This window comes from Necator americanus, chromosome X, assembly GCF_031761385.1.
Source record: "Necator americanus strain Aroian chromosome X, whole genome shotgun sequence".
NCBI classification, from domain to species: Eukaryota; Metazoa; Nematoda; class Chromadorea; order Rhabditida; family Ancylostomatidae; genus Necator; species Necator americanus.
The window spans coordinates 18,173,556-18,190,709 of record NC_087376.1 but is presented as its reverse complement, the minus strand read 5'-3'; the positions used below and the strand labels follow the sequence as shown (position 1 = coordinate 18,190,709).

The 17,154-nt window shown below is 41.0% G+C and overlaps 4 protein-coding genes across 4 annotated transcripts; 1 reads left to right on the top strand and 3 right to left on the bottom strand.

Annotated features, from left to right (window-relative positions):
* Nucleotides 1-5,880: 5,880 nt before the first annotated feature.
* Nucleotides 5,881-6,315, bottom strand: RB195_023962 (uncharacterized protein; the record flags this gene model as incomplete). Its single annotated transcript, XM_064211586.1, has 1 exon — nucleotides 5,881-6,315. The coding sequence occupies one exon, from the start codon at nucleotides 6,313-6,315 to the stop codon at nucleotides 5,881-5,883; it is 435 nt and encodes a 144-aa protein (XP_064067467.1).
* A 3,919-nt stretch (nucleotides 6,316-10,234) lies between these two features.
* On the bottom strand, nucleotides 10,235-10,618 carry RB195_023961 (uncharacterized protein; the record flags this gene model as incomplete). Its single annotated transcript, XM_064211585.1, has 1 exon — nucleotides 10,235-10,618. One exon carries the CDS (start codon nucleotides 10,616-10,618, stop codon nucleotides 10,235-10,237), a length of 384 nt encoding a protein of 127 aa, XP_064067466.1.
* Nucleotides 10,619-12,252: 1,634 nt separating this feature from the next.
* On the top strand, nucleotides 12,253-12,606 carry RB195_023960 (uncharacterized protein; the record flags this gene model as incomplete). The annotated part of the gene is made up of 1 exon (XM_064211584.1): nucleotides 12,253-12,606. One exon carries the CDS (start codon nucleotides 12,253-12,255, stop codon nucleotides 12,604-12,606), a length of 354 nt encoding a protein of 117 aa, XP_064067465.1.
* Nucleotides 12,607-13,125: 519 nt separating this feature from the next.
* On the bottom strand, nucleotides 13,126-16,782 carry RB195_023959 (uncharacterized protein; the record flags this gene model as incomplete). The annotated part of the gene is made up of 3 exons (XM_064211583.1): nucleotides 13,126-13,253; nucleotides 13,378-13,477; nucleotides 16,741-16,782. 3 exons carry the CDS (start codon nucleotides 16,780-16,782, stop codon nucleotides 13,126-13,128), a joined length of 270 nt encoding a protein of 89 aa, XP_064067464.1.
* Nucleotides 16,783-17,154: the final 372 nt, after the last annotated feature.

Genomic DNA, 17,154 nt, shown 5'->3' with positions numbered 1-17,154 from the left:
TGACAAGACTTTCAGCCCAGATGGCGCATTATGGCTGTCACAGGATCATTCTGATACTAGCAGAGATTAGATCGAAGAAGAGTTCATATGTAAAACTCTCAAACCAAGTCAAATGAAACTTCCTAGGTTTTGGGGAGATGAAGAAGAATTTCCAGAATTCTGGGCAGTCTATGAAACACTGGTACCTTAGAATAAAGTACTTAGTACAGTTGAGAAAATGCTTCTTTTCAAAGATAATCTTCGAGGAAGAGCGGAAACGTCCATCAAAGGGATACAATTAATTCCTCAGAACTACAAATGGATGTTTGATACCATAAATAAAAATATGGTTACAACCCTATAAACGGAGCAAAGACAGAAAAAAAAAGAAAGAAAGCAGCAACTAATTGATCTTCCATGTGCAAGCAATAATGCCTGAGAATTGGAAGATGTGAAAGTAGAAAACGTTACGGAAGAACTCGAAAAAAGATATCAACGTTAAAAAGTTTGTGGAATTAAGATTAAAAGGTCGTTTTAATACCGAAAACACAGGATTCAAAAGGATTCAAACTCTGCATAGGTTAGAGACAAGGGGAATTGCTAGAGGGTGCATTTTCTGTGGCAGCTCTGAGCATTCCGCGCATAATTGCAGAACTGTAACAGATATCCAACAAAAGAGGAACGTTGTGATTAACTCCAATCGCTGCTGTAAATGTTTCAACGACCAGCGCAAAAGTAATCAGTGTAGTAGAACAAATTGTTCGCTTCATGGAAGTATGCGTCATCAAAGCTTATGCTTTACAAGATCATCCGAGAATGTAACAATTCAGCAAAATCGATTGCGCTTTGGTAACAATGCAAAAAGAATGCAAAAGAATGGCGAAAGAAGTAACGAAACGAAATACGAATAATAGTGCTAGATTGCGCAATCGCACCTCAAATGACGTTCGTCAACGAGACCTGCAGAGTGCACAACCACGCAGGCGGCGCCTCCAGCGCGGTTTGCTGTTTGGTGGTTACTCAGCGCACGATTATGAACGCCCAATAACCAGCAAACGCAGAGCCGTGAGGGCGGCACCGTCCACTGTCGGCGGCAACCTTTGGCAATTGCCAAAATTGTAGACAACTTTGCAGTTCCTGTTGCTTTCTGGCGCCGGCGCACTAGTTATGCGTAATTGCTGGTTTCTTACCTTTCCTAAAATGTGTAAATGCTGCACACGCTGTTTTCATCCTTCTTTTCAGTTCTTCCTTCATGTTGTTCTCCATATTCATTTGACGTCAGAGGTGTGCGCACAGTGGAATGGCTCACGATAATTTGGGATTTTATATCCAAGGAAGTAAACTGTGGTTCAGTGTTTATGTTTATCAAAAGGAGAGCAATGAAGTTAAAAGCACAGAATAATTCCCGGCCTGCTTCGGCTAGTGTAAAAGCAACATTTTATACAAGCGCAACGTCTCCTTGCCGTATGGTCGGCAGGGTGGAGACAGTATGGCAACAAACATTACAAATTATTACTTGTCGTGTTCCGAGATCGGAACACTCCGGCGACACACCAAAAAAGTAGATCTATACATTACGTATGAAAACGTGTCGTATTTGCTTGGAGTTTTTAAATTTTTCTTCTTATCGCGGAAAATGTTGAATCCAGAATTCCCTTTGAGCTGATGAGTGCAGGTAGAGCTTGCAGTTGGGTGGGCGAAGACGAGTAGAAAATCCTTGCAGGCCACGAATGTTGAACAAAACCGTGTTATGCGGTAGACCACAACACACGCAACTGATCCCGCAGTATTTCGTATCACGACTAATGTCTTTGAAGTGCGATGCAGCACCTACCTGCGCAGGCGCCAACTTTCAGTGTTCCTTAAGAACTTTTAAGAGTGGTTGGAAATCAGGCAGATCAAATTTTCCAAAGTACTCGTTTCTTCGCTATTTTCTTCGGAATAAACCTGGTTTCGCTTACTTCTGGGATGGTATACAAGTGCTCTGTGTAAACCAAATGCGATCTCATGCCCAGTGCAAGACGTATGACACTTTTGCTCTATCAGAGCGTTGCTAAACTCCAGATATACTACATTAGTTTTGTTCGATGGCCCACATTCGATTTAGAACACTTGAGATTCGCACTGGACGAACGCACTAGACGACGTTGCCCAGGCATCAATGCGAGTTATGCACGAGACTTTAGCCTGTGCTCCTTCAAGGCAATTATAGCAGCCTTTTACTTTTTCAAATGTTATATCACAAGATTGTTTTACGATATAATGTGCGCTGTTGAACATAAGGCTTGACTCAAGAACAATAGTGGTTTCATGTTGGTGAGTATAGGCGTTGATACTTCCTTCCTCTAACCTTATTTCTGTGAATGAGGTTCCAGAGGGAAGTACATTGGTGATCTCTTTACGCAGGCTCCTAATAGAACCTAGTGGGCACTTGCATCCTCTAGGAAGCTTTAGATTTTCACAAGTACAAACCATGCGATTTTTGAATTTTGAAAATTCTTCTTTCGCTTGGATATATGACTCCCATCCCACAGGAAGACCAAAATCATTTGGCAACATTAGTGCCTCGTTTTCGGAACAGCGAATCTTCTGTCCATTAGAGAAAAATGTGGTTTTGAATAGAAACAGTAGTAATCGATAGCTCGTGCTTGTTGAGTGATATAGGGTGTCAGAATTATCGATTTTCCTTTTCCTCTGTAATAAATCGTTATTTCGATGTCAACCTGCACTGTTGGTGTCCACTCCATGCAGCGCACAATTTCAAACGCTGACCTACTTTTGTACTTGTGCCAGACGCAAGAATGAGCATGCTGGCATCGGGAGAAGACATCCGCAGACAATACCGCCGCATGTTTCTTCACATGCAATGTATCCTAGATACTTTGAGCCCTTATCTAGTTCTGGTATAGCATTATTCGGGTACATTCTGTTACAAATGTTTTGTGTGCAGGACCCCGTCTGAGCGCATCTGGTGCGAAAAAACTTGTGCATCGTGTCTCTCGTGAAGAAGAGTGAAAGAGTGAAAGTTTGCTGCAATTGAGAGTTATGCCGTTATTTTTCGCTCTTATCATACCCACTGTAGTAGTTAAATGGTTGATTTGAATACAGACTTCTGAATCTGTTAAAGAGTATTTCTTGCCTAAATTCGGATAGACATTTGCCTCTTGACGCGCACACCATTTCTGTGCCTTGTGTAACCAAGGTGACAAGCGAATGTAGCACTTTTGAATGCTAAGGTGAACAAAGTTACTACTATTGAAGTGTTCGCAATTAGAGGAGATGGTTTGAACGTACTCAGTTCGCACTCAACTTGTACACTTGTTCTTCTCCGCCTTTGTTTTCGGCAATTGCGTATAGACCACGCCATACCAATCATTGCTACGAGAATAGAGTACAAGACTATGGATACAGCAAGAACTGCACCAAGCGGCCAACAATGTGGTTTTTTTAAGAGTGCTCAACTCAAAATTGTTGAAGATCCCGCGCTGAATTCTTGACGCTTACATTTTTCTATCAAGGTTATTACTTCGTTTCTCGAGTAGAGACGTATTTTTACCGTTACAGGCTTGTCCAAGAGTGAAACAGGAAGAGTATACCTAATTTCTTGCGTAACAATTTTGAATGACCTGCATTTATGATGAAAACACAATTCGAATTGCCCTCTAGGAGATGTTATGAACGCGATACCTTTATTGCAAGTAATACTGGTGTTTGGTTGCGCATCACCTGGGTTGATTAGAAACAAGCATAACATTGCTGTTATTAGGCAGGATACTGTTGATCGAGCAGACGTAAGGGTCATTGATCTGTCGAGGTCTGTTTCGAATTCTCGAATGACGTCTAAAGTGCGAGATTTGGAGGTTCTGGCTAGATGATTTCTAGATTGAGTTGCAGTTGGCATATGGATATCATTAATCATGATTCCAGAAATCCGTTCAACTGATTGTTGGTTGTCAGGCACTGAACGAATTTCTAGGGGGTATATTTTATTAACTGATCTCTGCAAAATTTTGCGGCTAGGCATAAGTATTTTAGCGGACCTTATCATGCCGTCTGCCGTACTAAATCTCCTATTTTACCGCATACACATTGTCCTCTGGGCAGTAATACCTGTTCAACCAATACAATTTCGCCGATTTGTGGGATTTTACTCACATGACGTTTCTGATTCAATTGACACCTGTGGCTGTCACGTAAAATAGCAAGATATTCAATGTTCTATTTCTCCCAAAACTTTGTTGCAATGTTTTCTGAAAATGCCAGCACTTGATAAGCTTGAGCAACTGTTTGCATCAACACTGGCTCAAATGCAGGATCGTTTCTGAATTGAGCTTGAAAGAGAGAAGGCTTGGAATTGGAAATTTCAAATTCCCTTGTAAAAAATCAATAGAACTGAGAGGAATTTCAGATCAGAGGTTGCTGAGAGTTTCGTTAGTGGACGTGTATCTTTAGTTGGCTCTATACGGGTGACTACAGTAACCATCTGTTCGAATGAGTTTCTTTCTTCCAACTGATTTTCGGAAACTTCTTTTCACAGATCCAACAAGATGCCGTTGGGTTAAAAATCCATTTAATGTCTCTAGAGGCACAGTAATTCATTATTCAATTCTCTGTTTTTTTATCACTTTCGGACAACTTTTCAATTATTCCGTCCATTTCTTCCTAATTGGCATAAAATCGGCCCGGAAGATGCGGCGAGTGCACACTACTGGCGCGCTCCAATCGAACTCTTTGTAGAAAAGGCGCGCCGGAACGCTCGAAGCCGTATTTTCCGGGCCGTTTTTTACGGTAATTAAGAAGAAATGGACGGAATCACCCTTCTTTCTACAATCTACGATCCCGTATACGAATACTGCACCTAAAATCCGTACCACCTCAGATTCGTGGGGTGATGCCTTTAATTGCTCTCGATGGCTGTGGAATCCAATATTTCTGTCTAGCTAGAGACAGTAGGTGATCTTTGCCACAATGAGCATTGTTGCAGTACAAGTCTATAATAATGAGTCTAGCCAGGACAGAGTCATTATCGATATAAATAGGCATTTTTATTATTTAAAAATAGATCTGCATTTCGTGCATTTCAAATTGTTAATTTGTATCTTATGATTCCATTTTCATCCTTGACGATTATTTGGTTTAGATACCGTTTTTGCAGCTTAATCATGTTAACACTCTTATGAAATGAAATTAAAAAAAAAATTCCCACTTAGGCGCATCTCTTCGCAGTCCATTACCGAGTCCGGGTCAAAGCGCGAGACTGTTGATATTGCAATTGATGTCAATCTAGTAGTATTACATCGATTGATCCATTTGTGCAGCACTTTTGCAGCTCTAGATGCAGTTCGTAACAGTGTCTTGGAGCGTGAAAATTTCGACAGATCTACGAACATTGAGTTCGCATTATCATTATTACTCTCAGGCTCTTCAACATAGAGATTTTCAAAAGTCTCCATATCTTCCATGATTTCTTTTCCATTCAAAGTATCACTAGAGCGTAGTTTCCAGCTGGATGGCTCTAGTGCCAGCCATTGCGGCCCTCTCACCCAGCTGTGTGAGTTCAGATGAGATGATATGAGACCTCGCTTCCCTGCATGTGCTGGATTGTGATGTGTTGGAACATGGAAAAACTTTACGGAAATACCTCTGCTCTCGATCTGAGATCTAATTTTTTTCAATTCGGCGTTTCTGATTGCTTATGAAAGCTGGAAGTTTCCGAGAGGAATTAGTCCATTGTAGAGCGATTTCACTATCAGTGACAAGATTGAAGTGATCTATATTGTGATCAAGATATTCTAAGATACTCTTTCCCAATCTCATTCCAATAACTATTCCAAGCAATTCTAACCTTGGAGTTGTTTGCCGGCACTTTTTGGGAGTCAACTTTGACTTTCCGCTAATCAATTACATGACCTCGTTAGTGTCATTATGCCGCAAGAAAGCGCAACTTGATATAGCAAGATTGCTTGCATCACAAAATATCCATAAATCTGTTTTTGAAGTGTGAAGGTTTCGCACTTCTGTGAGAATTGACCTGGGAATGCGGATACTTGCACCATTCATCTCTTTGCAGACGGAGTTCCATTTATTAGTCATTACTGGATTGACATAATCATTCCACTTAATTGCAGTGTCATAGATTTCTCGCATTAGCGATTTCAACTTGATAAACGATAGCGCAGTCACACCTATAGGATCGTAGACAGAATTTATTATACTGACCACATCTCCCTGAGTAAGTGACGTTTTTGACGGAAGAATTACCTTCACGTTAAACTCATCAGTTTCTGTGTTAAATTTAACACCTAAGAATTTGATATCACCAGAAGGTATCATCATATCACCTATCTGAGAATTTGACACATATTCACGTAGCTTCATACAAATTTCCTTCGAAAGACTTTTTGATTCGACATACTTCTTCGAAGCTTCCTGTTCAGTTGCAGCTGTCAGTAAAATATTATCAACATATATGTTTTTTGCTGTTTCATGTGAAAGTGGGGTACTCTCTGCATTTAAAGGCATCACCCCACGAATCTGGGGTGGTGCGGAATTTCAGGTAGAGAGTTCCTATACGGGGTCGTAGGTTATGGAGAGGAAGGTGATTCCGTCCATTTCTTTTTAAACGCCGTAAAAAAAACGGCCCGGAAGATGCGGCGTGAGGCTTTAGGAAAAAACAAGGGTGGCGCTCTCCACTCGAACTTGCTGTAGAAAATAGCGTGCCGGAACGCTCGAAGCCGTATCTTCCAGACCGTTTTTTGCGATAATCAGGAAGAAATAGATGGAATCACCCTTCTCTCCATAATCTACGACTCCGTATAGAAATAACCCACCTGAAACCCGCACCACCTCAGATTCGTGGGGTGATGCCTTTAAGTAAGCAGGAATTGCTATCATGCTATATAATAACGCGCTTAGTCCGTGTGTGTTTGTCTGTGTGTCAAGAAAATACTCCATAATGATGCAAAACTCCACACCGATGAGGTGCCGAACCATCGCTATACACATTATAGGCGAGCACTCTACCTTTTCACCATTGTGCAAAGCTACGCAGGCATGCAAGTATGTTTTGATAGGCAAATTAGTTTCTCTCACATGTTAGTGAGGGTAAATAAACTTCTATGTGAATGTATACTTCCAAATTTGCAAACTATCATGCTATCTAATAACGAGCTTATTCTGTCACGTGTGTGCGTCTTTGTATGTGTTTGTCTCAGTCAAGAAATTCCAAAAAGAGAGGGAGACGGATACCATGGTGTCGGTTTGGTGCGCCGGAGCCCCAATGCGGTAAAATTGGGTGAGACGGGACCTACGGCGTCGAATTCGTGCCCCAGAGCCAGATAGCTGTAAAATGGGGTGGGACGGCTCCCACGGGTTCTAAATTGTGCGCCTGTGCCAGAAAGCTATAGAGTGGAGAGAGACGGGTTCCACTGCGTGGTGCGCGGGAGCCCCAAGGCGGTAGAATGGGTTTCTATGGTCCCTTCGCATGTATATTTCCCAGCATGTCTCTTGATGCTGCTGACATCCTTTCTTCAAAAAGTGGAAGCACGCGTGCGAACAGCTGATCAAATACAATACATAGAAGCCAACAGTTTACGCGATCTCACGTAGGACGTTATTTTTATCACTACGATAGTGATATTCACGTCATTTCGTGTTAGCACATCGTTCCTTGCTAATAGTTGAGAACGGAGGAAACCCATACTTTGAATAATGTTTTCAAATTGTGGAGATTTGAGAGAAATATAGATGTAAAATAAAGTTTGATTGTTCTCCAAATATAGAACTGACGCGCTAAGAGAAAAACCATAAAATCTTACATCTATGCTTAAATTTTCGAGTTAAAAAAATTGAAGGGAGTGTTAATAGAAAAAGCAATTCTATTTTTACAAAAATGTCGCTACTGTCATTTCTAATTGGCAGTGAGCGAAGCGAACACCGGCTACAGCCGGACGTTCAAACTGGTATCCAATATGTTAGGAGATGCGGTGACGCCGATGTTAAACGGTTAAATCTGTAAACAACTATGTTGTCCTTGCGACTGATGTCTTTGACACACAGGAAGCGACAAAGGTTTACGATTCTAATCATTCATGCAGCTTCGATATCGCATGTTCATATTGACTTGCCAATGCTGCTACGGATAAGGATGTCGTGAATTTTATTAACGAAAGATTCACCGGTGTGAATTACATCATTTACTGATAGTTTACCTCTTTGTTTTGAGGATGCATCAAATACGATTCTGAGAGGTTTCGTTTTTGAAGGTTTCCACACTCCGGAGTGTGGCATATAATAGGTGCCAGCCGCGTTTTTGACTGGTTCATGCATCTCTTCGGATATTGAATCTTTGAGGTAATCATTCAATATTTTGCTCTATCACCACCTTTGCACTTTGTTGGTGGCTAGCTGTCTCTGTAAAGACTCGAGCCTATGGTATGTCATCGCGTAATTATCTGATATACCGACGTTGCCCTTAAGAGAAAAAGGTGCAGCTACAACACTGTCTCTAAATGATATAGTTTTAGAGTATTTTTCCAAAATATTGAAATGTATTTTCGTCATTTGAAAATCCATTGGTAGAAATTCCTGGTCCATCCAATTCGAAAGTCTTCTCAAGTATATCTGTTTCACTTGGCTCCTGAACGAGCGCAAGACTATGAGTAATCTCTCTGCTAGTTAGTTTTGCTGGACTTGTACTGCGACCGTGAAGTTGAATCTAGTGATGTTCTGGCAACATATAGTCCTGATGGTAGCCTTGTTCTAGTGCTGCTCATTACAAATTCGTAGTAGCAATCTAATCCAATTAGAATTTGTGGATTTTGGTGTTCACCTCTCAATCTCGGATTGGACAAACAAATATCGTTATCCTGAAGAAACTGCTTATCTTGTTCTAAGATATGCGGAACGAAAACCGTCAGTTATCACGGGTTTGGAACAGTTAAATGAATCCCTTTTCCAAAAACTGTGGAGATTTTCAATGGAACAAAAAACGTTTCAAATTTCTCAGTATGGCCACTAATGCCGGACATGGTGCATATTTCCGTTTTTTGTTTAGGAAGTCCAAATTCCTCTGCTGTACCTTCGTTTATTATAGTTCTCTCTGCACCAGCATAATATATATTTGTAGTATAAAATATTAAAGTATAAAGTATGAAATATTAGAACTCGCTCATATTGGCCTGTTTTATTATTCCACATATTTGCTTCGGCAGTCATGAGCACTACACACTTGGTCTTTTATGGCATTGTCGCTGGAATCCACTTTCACGAAAGATTCGCCTTGAATTGGATTTTCAGTATGTGTACTCGAAATTTGATCTCGTTGACGAACGTCATTTGAGGTACGATCTAGCACCATTATTCGTATTTCGTTTCGTTACTTCTTTCGCCAGCGGGGAGTCTTCTGTTGTTTGTTGCTGCATTGTTACCAAAGCGCAATCGATTTTGCTGAATTGTTACATTCTCGGATGATCTTGTAAAGCATAAGCTTTGATGACGCATACTTCCATGAAGCGAACAATTTGTTCTACTACACTGATTACTTTTGCGCTGGTCGTTGAAACATTTACAGCAGCGATTGGAGTTAATCACAACGTTCCTCTTTTGTTGGATATCTGTTACAGTTCTGCAATTATGCGCGGAATGCTCAGAGCTGCCACAGAAAATGCACCCTCTAGCAATTCCCCTTGTCTCTAACCTATGCAGAGTTTGAATCCTTTTGAATCCTGTGTTTTCGGTATTAAAACGACCTTTTAATCTTAATTCCACAAACTTTTTAACGTTGATATCTTTTTTCGAGTTCTTCCGTAACGTTTTCTACTTTCACATCTTCCAATTCTCAGGCATTATTGCTTGCACATGGAAGATCAATTAGTTGCTGCTTTCTTTCTTTTTTTCTGTCTTTGCTCCGTTTATAGGGTTGTAAACCATATTTTTATTTATGGTATCAAACATCCATTTGTAGTTCTGAGGAATTAATTGTATCCCTTTGATGGACGTTTCCGCTCTTCCTCGAAGATTATCTTTGAAAAGAAGCATTTTCTCAACTGTACTAAGTACTTTATTCTAAGGTACCAGTGTTTCATAGACTGCCCAGAATTCTGGAAATTCTTCTTCATCTCCCCAAAACCTAGGAAGTTTCATTTGACTTGGTTTGAGAGTTTTACATATGAACTCTTCTTCGATCTAATCTCTGCTAGTATCAGAATGATCCTGTGACAGCCATAATGCGCCATCTGGGCTGAAAGTCTTGTCACTACTTTGATCTGTTACCGTTTGCCCTTCCCGTTTGAGGCGATCGATTACTTGCATCTTGAAGATGCGTTACTATTCGTTGGTTTCTGTGTAATTTTATTCCCAACTTCGTTGCAAAATTATCAGCTTGATTTGCTGCTTCTGTAGCTCTTGCTTCTAGCATGAATATCATTTCATTTGCTCTTGCCATGACATCAGTGACATTTGCTTCATTTTCGATTTCCTCGACTTCTATCTCAAAGTCCTTTTTGTTGCCTTTTGTTTTGGAATCATTGTATTCCATCTGCAGTTTGTCTATCAGTGACTGCAATGAGCTTCTACTCTCTTCGATAGTTTTTATAGCAGCTTTTATAAGGTTGGTTGAGGTCAGATATGCCTCAAACATCTCCTCGCCTTACCCATTCGGGTTACACTCTTCTTTGTAGAGTGAAAATTTCTCCAGAAAAAACTGGAGAGTTCTGGCGCTGCACGCGATAGGTTTTCTGTGGAAAATCAAAGACATCCATCACGATGTTGAACAGCTATGGGCTTGCTGTGGGCAGCTGAGGGACTTGCTCCACTTTTGCGGCACTTTATTTGGCACATGCGCCAGAAAATTGTGCGCGCAAGTGGAATGGCTCACGATAATTTGGAATTTTATACCCAAGACAGTAAACGGTGGCTCAATGATAATGTTCATCAAAAGAAGAGCAATGAAGTTAAGAGCGCAGAATAATTGCCGGCCTGTTCCAGCTAGTGTAAAAGCAACATTTTGTACAAGCGCGCCATCTCCTTGCCATATGATCCCCAAGGAGGGAACAGGATGGCAACAAATATTACAAATTCTTAGTTGTCGTGTTCCGAGATCGGAACAAGAGGTATGGTAGAGTTTCCGTGATTTTTGAGCTTTCAAGCTGCACTCCTCCGTTATGCTATAGACGTTCTTTATCAATTGTTTCTCCTTTCTTTTCACTTACAATCTTGTTCTCTTTAATGTCCGTTTCAATCCCTTGGGCTTTGTTCTGCTTCACTGGTACTTCTCGAAAAGAGAACGATGTCGTTGTCGAGTCAAAACGAACGTTCAAGAGGAATCTTCCATTAACACAGCTCCTCTTTTCTTGCCAAGCTTCCTTTCTTATTTTTCAGCATTTTTTTTTTATTTCCTTATCATGTCGGCGAAAGTTAGGGCAAGGGAAAGACGATGTAGCCGCCAAACATTGCTGCGTAGATGTAGCTCATGCAGTCAAAACCCTGACGGAATTCAGTTTGTTCTTGAGATTAGCCTAATCCAGTATCCTTAGTGCGCGCACAAGGATGATCTTCGTGAACACTGCATGAGACGCTCAGTTAGTTTAGGGGCGGTGGTTTCGAAGGTCCTCACTTTCCTTATAGAAAAGGTGAAGTGTGCGTTAGCATTTAATCAACAAGAGGTCGTAGGAAGGTTAATATGGCAGCGGATGGCGGAGCGCGGTTTAGGGCCGCTTCTGTCGAAATGGTGAGGGATCAACCTCTGACGGAAAAGAGGTTTTTGCATTTAGCGCTAAACAGTTCAATGAGGACATTTCTTGTCCAAGAATGATGAATTTCATATTACCAGTCAAAAAAGCAATTTCTATGTTATTACTAAGCGAAAGGCATCTATAGCTGGAGATAGGGATAAATATAGAGCAAAGCGGATTTTGTTCAGATTAGAGCAATATTTAGTGCTTCCAACTTTAACTCTAAACAATGCTCGTGCACGCTCTTTGAAAATAATGAGTGAATTTGGAAGGGCTGAGGAAGAAGCAGCGTCCTGCATTAATCGTCTACCAACTACTATCCGGATGGTTTTTGAAGAAAGTAGGGAAAAGAATACCACCCGTGGTCAGTGCGCCTATAGCTAATGACGTCACCTGTAATCCTCAGTGGCACGAGATTCAAGAGAATAGGAATTATCTGATGACTTATTCGAAAAAACATGTACTCAGTGAAGTAGAGGCGAGCTGGTTACGTCCTCGAATTCGAAAAAGAGGTCTTCAGCATTGTCATAAGATGTAAATTATGAAACATGGGTCGAAAGCGCAAACAGTACCTGACGTCGATAATGCTGTGTGTGCTGCAAAACCAGACAGAGAGAAAGAACCGAATTCGTATGAGGCAGTCACCACACATATGATACTTGGAAAATGCGGTGCTGATGATCCTCTTTTGCCAAGTATGCGTGATGGAAAAAGCGCAAAACGTTTTCCCAAACAGGTGCACAAAAGCACGTTGTTGGAAGCTGATACGTATCCAAAGTGTGGGGTACGGAATCGCACAACGGCTGAGATTAATGGAAGTGTGTACAGTGATGAGTGGGTCGTACCGACCAATTTGCACCTTCTCACGAAGTTTGTGTCATGTGTACGCTACTGATAACAGCGGAAATCACTTAGTAGACAAGATAAAACAGCATTTCAAAATTCGATAGGTATGCTCACCTCAAGCTCTCCACGGAAATGTTGGGTTTGCTATGCACGAAAAATCCCATACTGCGTTCAGATTGGCTGTTCACCTGCCAAAATATCACACTGTTCATTTTGCTGCAGGACAAGTCGTCGTATTCTAACTTCACGACTCTCACCGTTTATTTTAAGCTCAACAGGTCGTGTGCCAGTGTCTTCTATAATGACCTGCAGTCTGATATAAACATTGATGCTCGCGAACTTTTTTACTGCCATATTCCCGAGCATCTTTCATTCACAGCACGGTTGGAAATCAAGAAGACGTGGATTTAAGGAGATAGGACGGATGTACACAATTTCACTACAAGATGTAGAACGATGCAGTCTCCGCATCATCTTGTTAAATAACGAAGGAAAAATGTCAATCCAAAACCTGAGGACAGAAGGACACACGCACGAGAAGTGTTCCAAAGTGACGAAGGCTTCCGGATTACTTGATGGCAACACTATTGTCAGAGTATTCAGGAAGCTGCATAGTTTCAGACGTGCACACTGTCTTTGACGTCGCTGATAGGATGTTACTGGTTGGCAGGGATTTGACCCGAATTGTTGTGCCACCTGCAAATCAACGGCCTTCACTTGCTGATGTCTCAGTAATCTATGGTCAACATGAAATTGTAAGATCACGGATATATGGATCATTGAATACGTATTAGTAGAAAGCTACTGATGACACACTTACAGCAATGTATCGCAGAGACGACCTCTGTTTTTTCATCGATGGGATTTCTCATCGGCAAGTTTGTTTGTGTTTTGCTTGGACTGGTATCGCAGCCAATGTCCTACCGAATGAAATAACGTTAACCTCAGCGTTCAAGCTCATCATGGAAATCGCATATTTATGATGAAAGGCCATCAAAAAGGAGCGCGAAAGCTTAATGGCGATTAATACTGCGATACGGGATGAGATTTCAAAGGCTCCGAGCTGCGCCCTCGAAGCCGTCCAAGGTTTGCTATGTGATATCATGCAGAACGACAGGCCATTCAGCGGCAAGTTGTTCACCATTGAAGGCAGTTTTTGGCAAGTGTTACCAACAGCTGACCACTGACAACGCGATGACTTTGTGAATTCGTGCATGACACATTCTGTTCTTTGGCCATTATTCGAGATTTATCGCCTTCAAGATACTATTAGAACTCGAGAAGCTGGATGGGAAAATTTCCTTTTTGACATAGGCACGGCGAACGATAAGGAAGGACCAATTTAGAAGTTGGAGGGGTTCTGGTGTCAGAGGGCTATTTTCACCCCTTAAAAATTGAAAAATTGGAAATTTCAGGTGAGACCATTGATCCTAACGATACGGACCTTTGTGAACGGGCTATTTTGCCCCCTATGAATTTGAAAGTCAGACAACTAAATAGCGACGTCTTGGAAAGGTTATGCAGATCCGGTCAACAAGATGAGCGCGTCTACAGATCCGTTGATGAAGGGCTGTGTCACAAAGGAAGCTCGGATGAATTGCACGCGGTGGAGTACCCAAACTCTTTGGAACCCATTAGAATGCCAGCTCACTAGCTACGTCTGAAGAAAGGTGCAATCGTAATGCTTCTGCGCAATCTTGGCGTTGTCGATGATCTCTGCAACAGGGCTCCACTGGAAGTAGGGAGCGTCGGACGTTAGCTGTAATACCCAGGATTGGCAGCTACTGGGAGAAGCAGCTACCATTCCGACTGCGAAGAAAGCAATTTCCCTAACGTCTCGCTTTTGCAATGATTATAAATAAAGGCTCTGAGACAGTCCTTCAATGAAATAGGGTATACTTGCCAGAAAACGCTTTCAGTCACGGAGAACTCTACGTAGCGTGTACCTCAGGATCACTAATACCAAAAGCATATACTCCAATGGAATGATCAAATAAAATTTCACTGCATCGCACAAAAGGTGTTTCTCAGTTTTTAAAGGTAGGTCTTCTACTTTACTTTCTTGCGCTTTTCGTTGCAAAGTCTTTCTGCTTTTAGATACCTCGAGAAGCACACGCATACAGGAAAAAAGATGAATGAGCTGAAAAACTTGACTGTGCTGGTGGAGTTAGTTCCACTCTTTTGCATTACATTTTCCGCTGGAAAAATCCTACTACTTTTAGATTCCTTGACGAAGTTACCCTGAAGCGTTGTTGTGACCAGGAATTGTAATGATCAAAGTGAAGTTTCCTACATTTTGCTTCTAGAATTTTTATTCGAATTATCTCTTTTTTGATTCTTCGTGCACACGTAGCAATACGGAAAAAGGCTGATGAAAACCAATATATTACGAACACTCGGACACTCCTACAATAAAATATGCACATTAAAAGAGCTTAATTGGCTTCTCATGTTCTGCTCTCAGATCTTTCGAGGAATATCCCTACATAAAAATAAAAAAGTCTATTTCTGCTTATTTTTCTTACCTATACCCTAAGTTGTTGACATTCGAAGATCTTATTTCAGGTGAAGTGAAACTATTTGTTAATCGAAATGCAGAAATAGATATTTCAATGTGTTGCACTTTTTCCCGTTTCTCTCACTCTTCTGCTATACTGTCGATTACACTTCCATCAGTGCCACCTAATGGCTAAATAAAAAGCCTACTGATTACACTCGAATATTTCTGTAAATCTTCACTAACTTTTTCCATAAAAACTAAAGTTGTGAGAATGAAGCGAGCACATGAAAAGTCTGACTCCGACGTGAGCCGGACGACCAGACTGGTACATATATAATGTGTGATGTATGTAAGTGCTCATTTTTCCTTGAAGTTGCTCCTTCCCAGAGCTGTTCACTCGTCCTCCTAACTGCGCCTTCGTTCTGTAGTTGTTCATTCGTGTTCATAGTTGCTCATCTAACACGGTCCAGGAGAAAATATGCTATGTTGTTGCTGTTATAGCTCCTTATCGAATAAGTGATTGCACCGCTGCCAAAAAATGAGTTTTGCATTCTAGCAACCCTTGACACTTAACTAAGCACTTGGCTAACAAGAATAATTCCCCCTTAATCCTATCGTAGATTATGAACCCTTCTCTGCATAATGGTGTTTTAGAGCAAGTATTCCATTGAATTAATTATTTCAACGATTTCCAAGTGTTCTTTTGCTAATGAGCACTGTGAAACAAACATCACATTTTTCTACTATCCTAAATGACTCCGACAAAATATTGATATCTCTCTGCTCCATCTCTTTTCTTTCTTTCTTTCTCTCTCTCTCTCCGGTCGATAACACTGTTCACTTTGGATTCCAAGATGGGATAGGCCCCTTCACCTAAGAATGGTCAGGCTCCGACCTATCGTCCCACCCATAGTCTGGGTGTTAGACAAAAGGTTCAGACTGGTGACTGATAGCCCACTTCTTACTTGATATGGAACGGATTAACGGACTTAACGTATATCGTATATATTCTCTAACAGAAGCCTAATTGTCATATTTTCACTTCCATTTTTAAAAGGTTTCATACGAACATGAAGCCAAAATTCTCAACTGTACTGAAAAGTCCGAGCTTTTTGTAGAGCAAACCTTCTTTTACAAACAAATCTCAAATCGCTCTCTGGCAGAACAAAATCGCATCTAAATAATTGAAAACAAGACGATATTACACATGAATTCACACGTTCTGTATTATTTTTCCTTCGCATTTCACAGAAATATCGGTGTCTACGTGGATCAAACCTAATTACCAGTAAATAGCAGAAAATAAGATTGTCTCGAGTAAAATTCAGAAGCACAACAAAAGGAGGGTAAAAATTACGTCTGCATAATATTTAAAAGGATAATATCATGCTTTGCGCAGTTTTCACATTTTTCAACTGTGCGAGATTTACAGCTAAAACAGTCTACCAGTGAACCATGCCTTAAAAAAAAGAAGGAAAGGAAGGACCGTTTTCCTAGGGTGCCATTTGCTACCGCTACGCCTGATCTCGATCACAGATCATATATGCTCCAATAGAATGATCGTGGAAATGGGCCTCAGCGATGACGATATGTTTAATGAAGTGATCTCTATGGGAATGCACGAGTAAATCAACCATAATCTCCAAGAATTCTATGCTCCAGTATAAGAAGACAATCACATACCTGATTCAGAGCATCCACACCATCAGCGACAGCGTTCGCCATAACCTGAGAGAATGAATAGTTTTGATGCCGCGTTATTTGAAAAAAAAAATGAGAAAAAATAACAGATGGAGTAGCTAAATAGGAAAATTTGAACTGAAATAGAAGAAAAAAGAGGGTTCGCATATATAGGGTACAATATACAGGTTGCGACAGAAATAACTCTAGTATTTCGAAAAATCACAGTGGGATCCTCAAAGTAGTTATAATCGGGTCAAAACAACATGAAACACGGTTCATTTGCCTAAACGGTTGGGTGCGTATCGTTAGATACCCACAAAGCTTTCGCGACAACTTATCCCTAGGGGAGATGACTGGCAACGGCGATCGTTAATTGCGCTGCGTCGCAGTTAATGGTCCTCGATTCATTTTCAG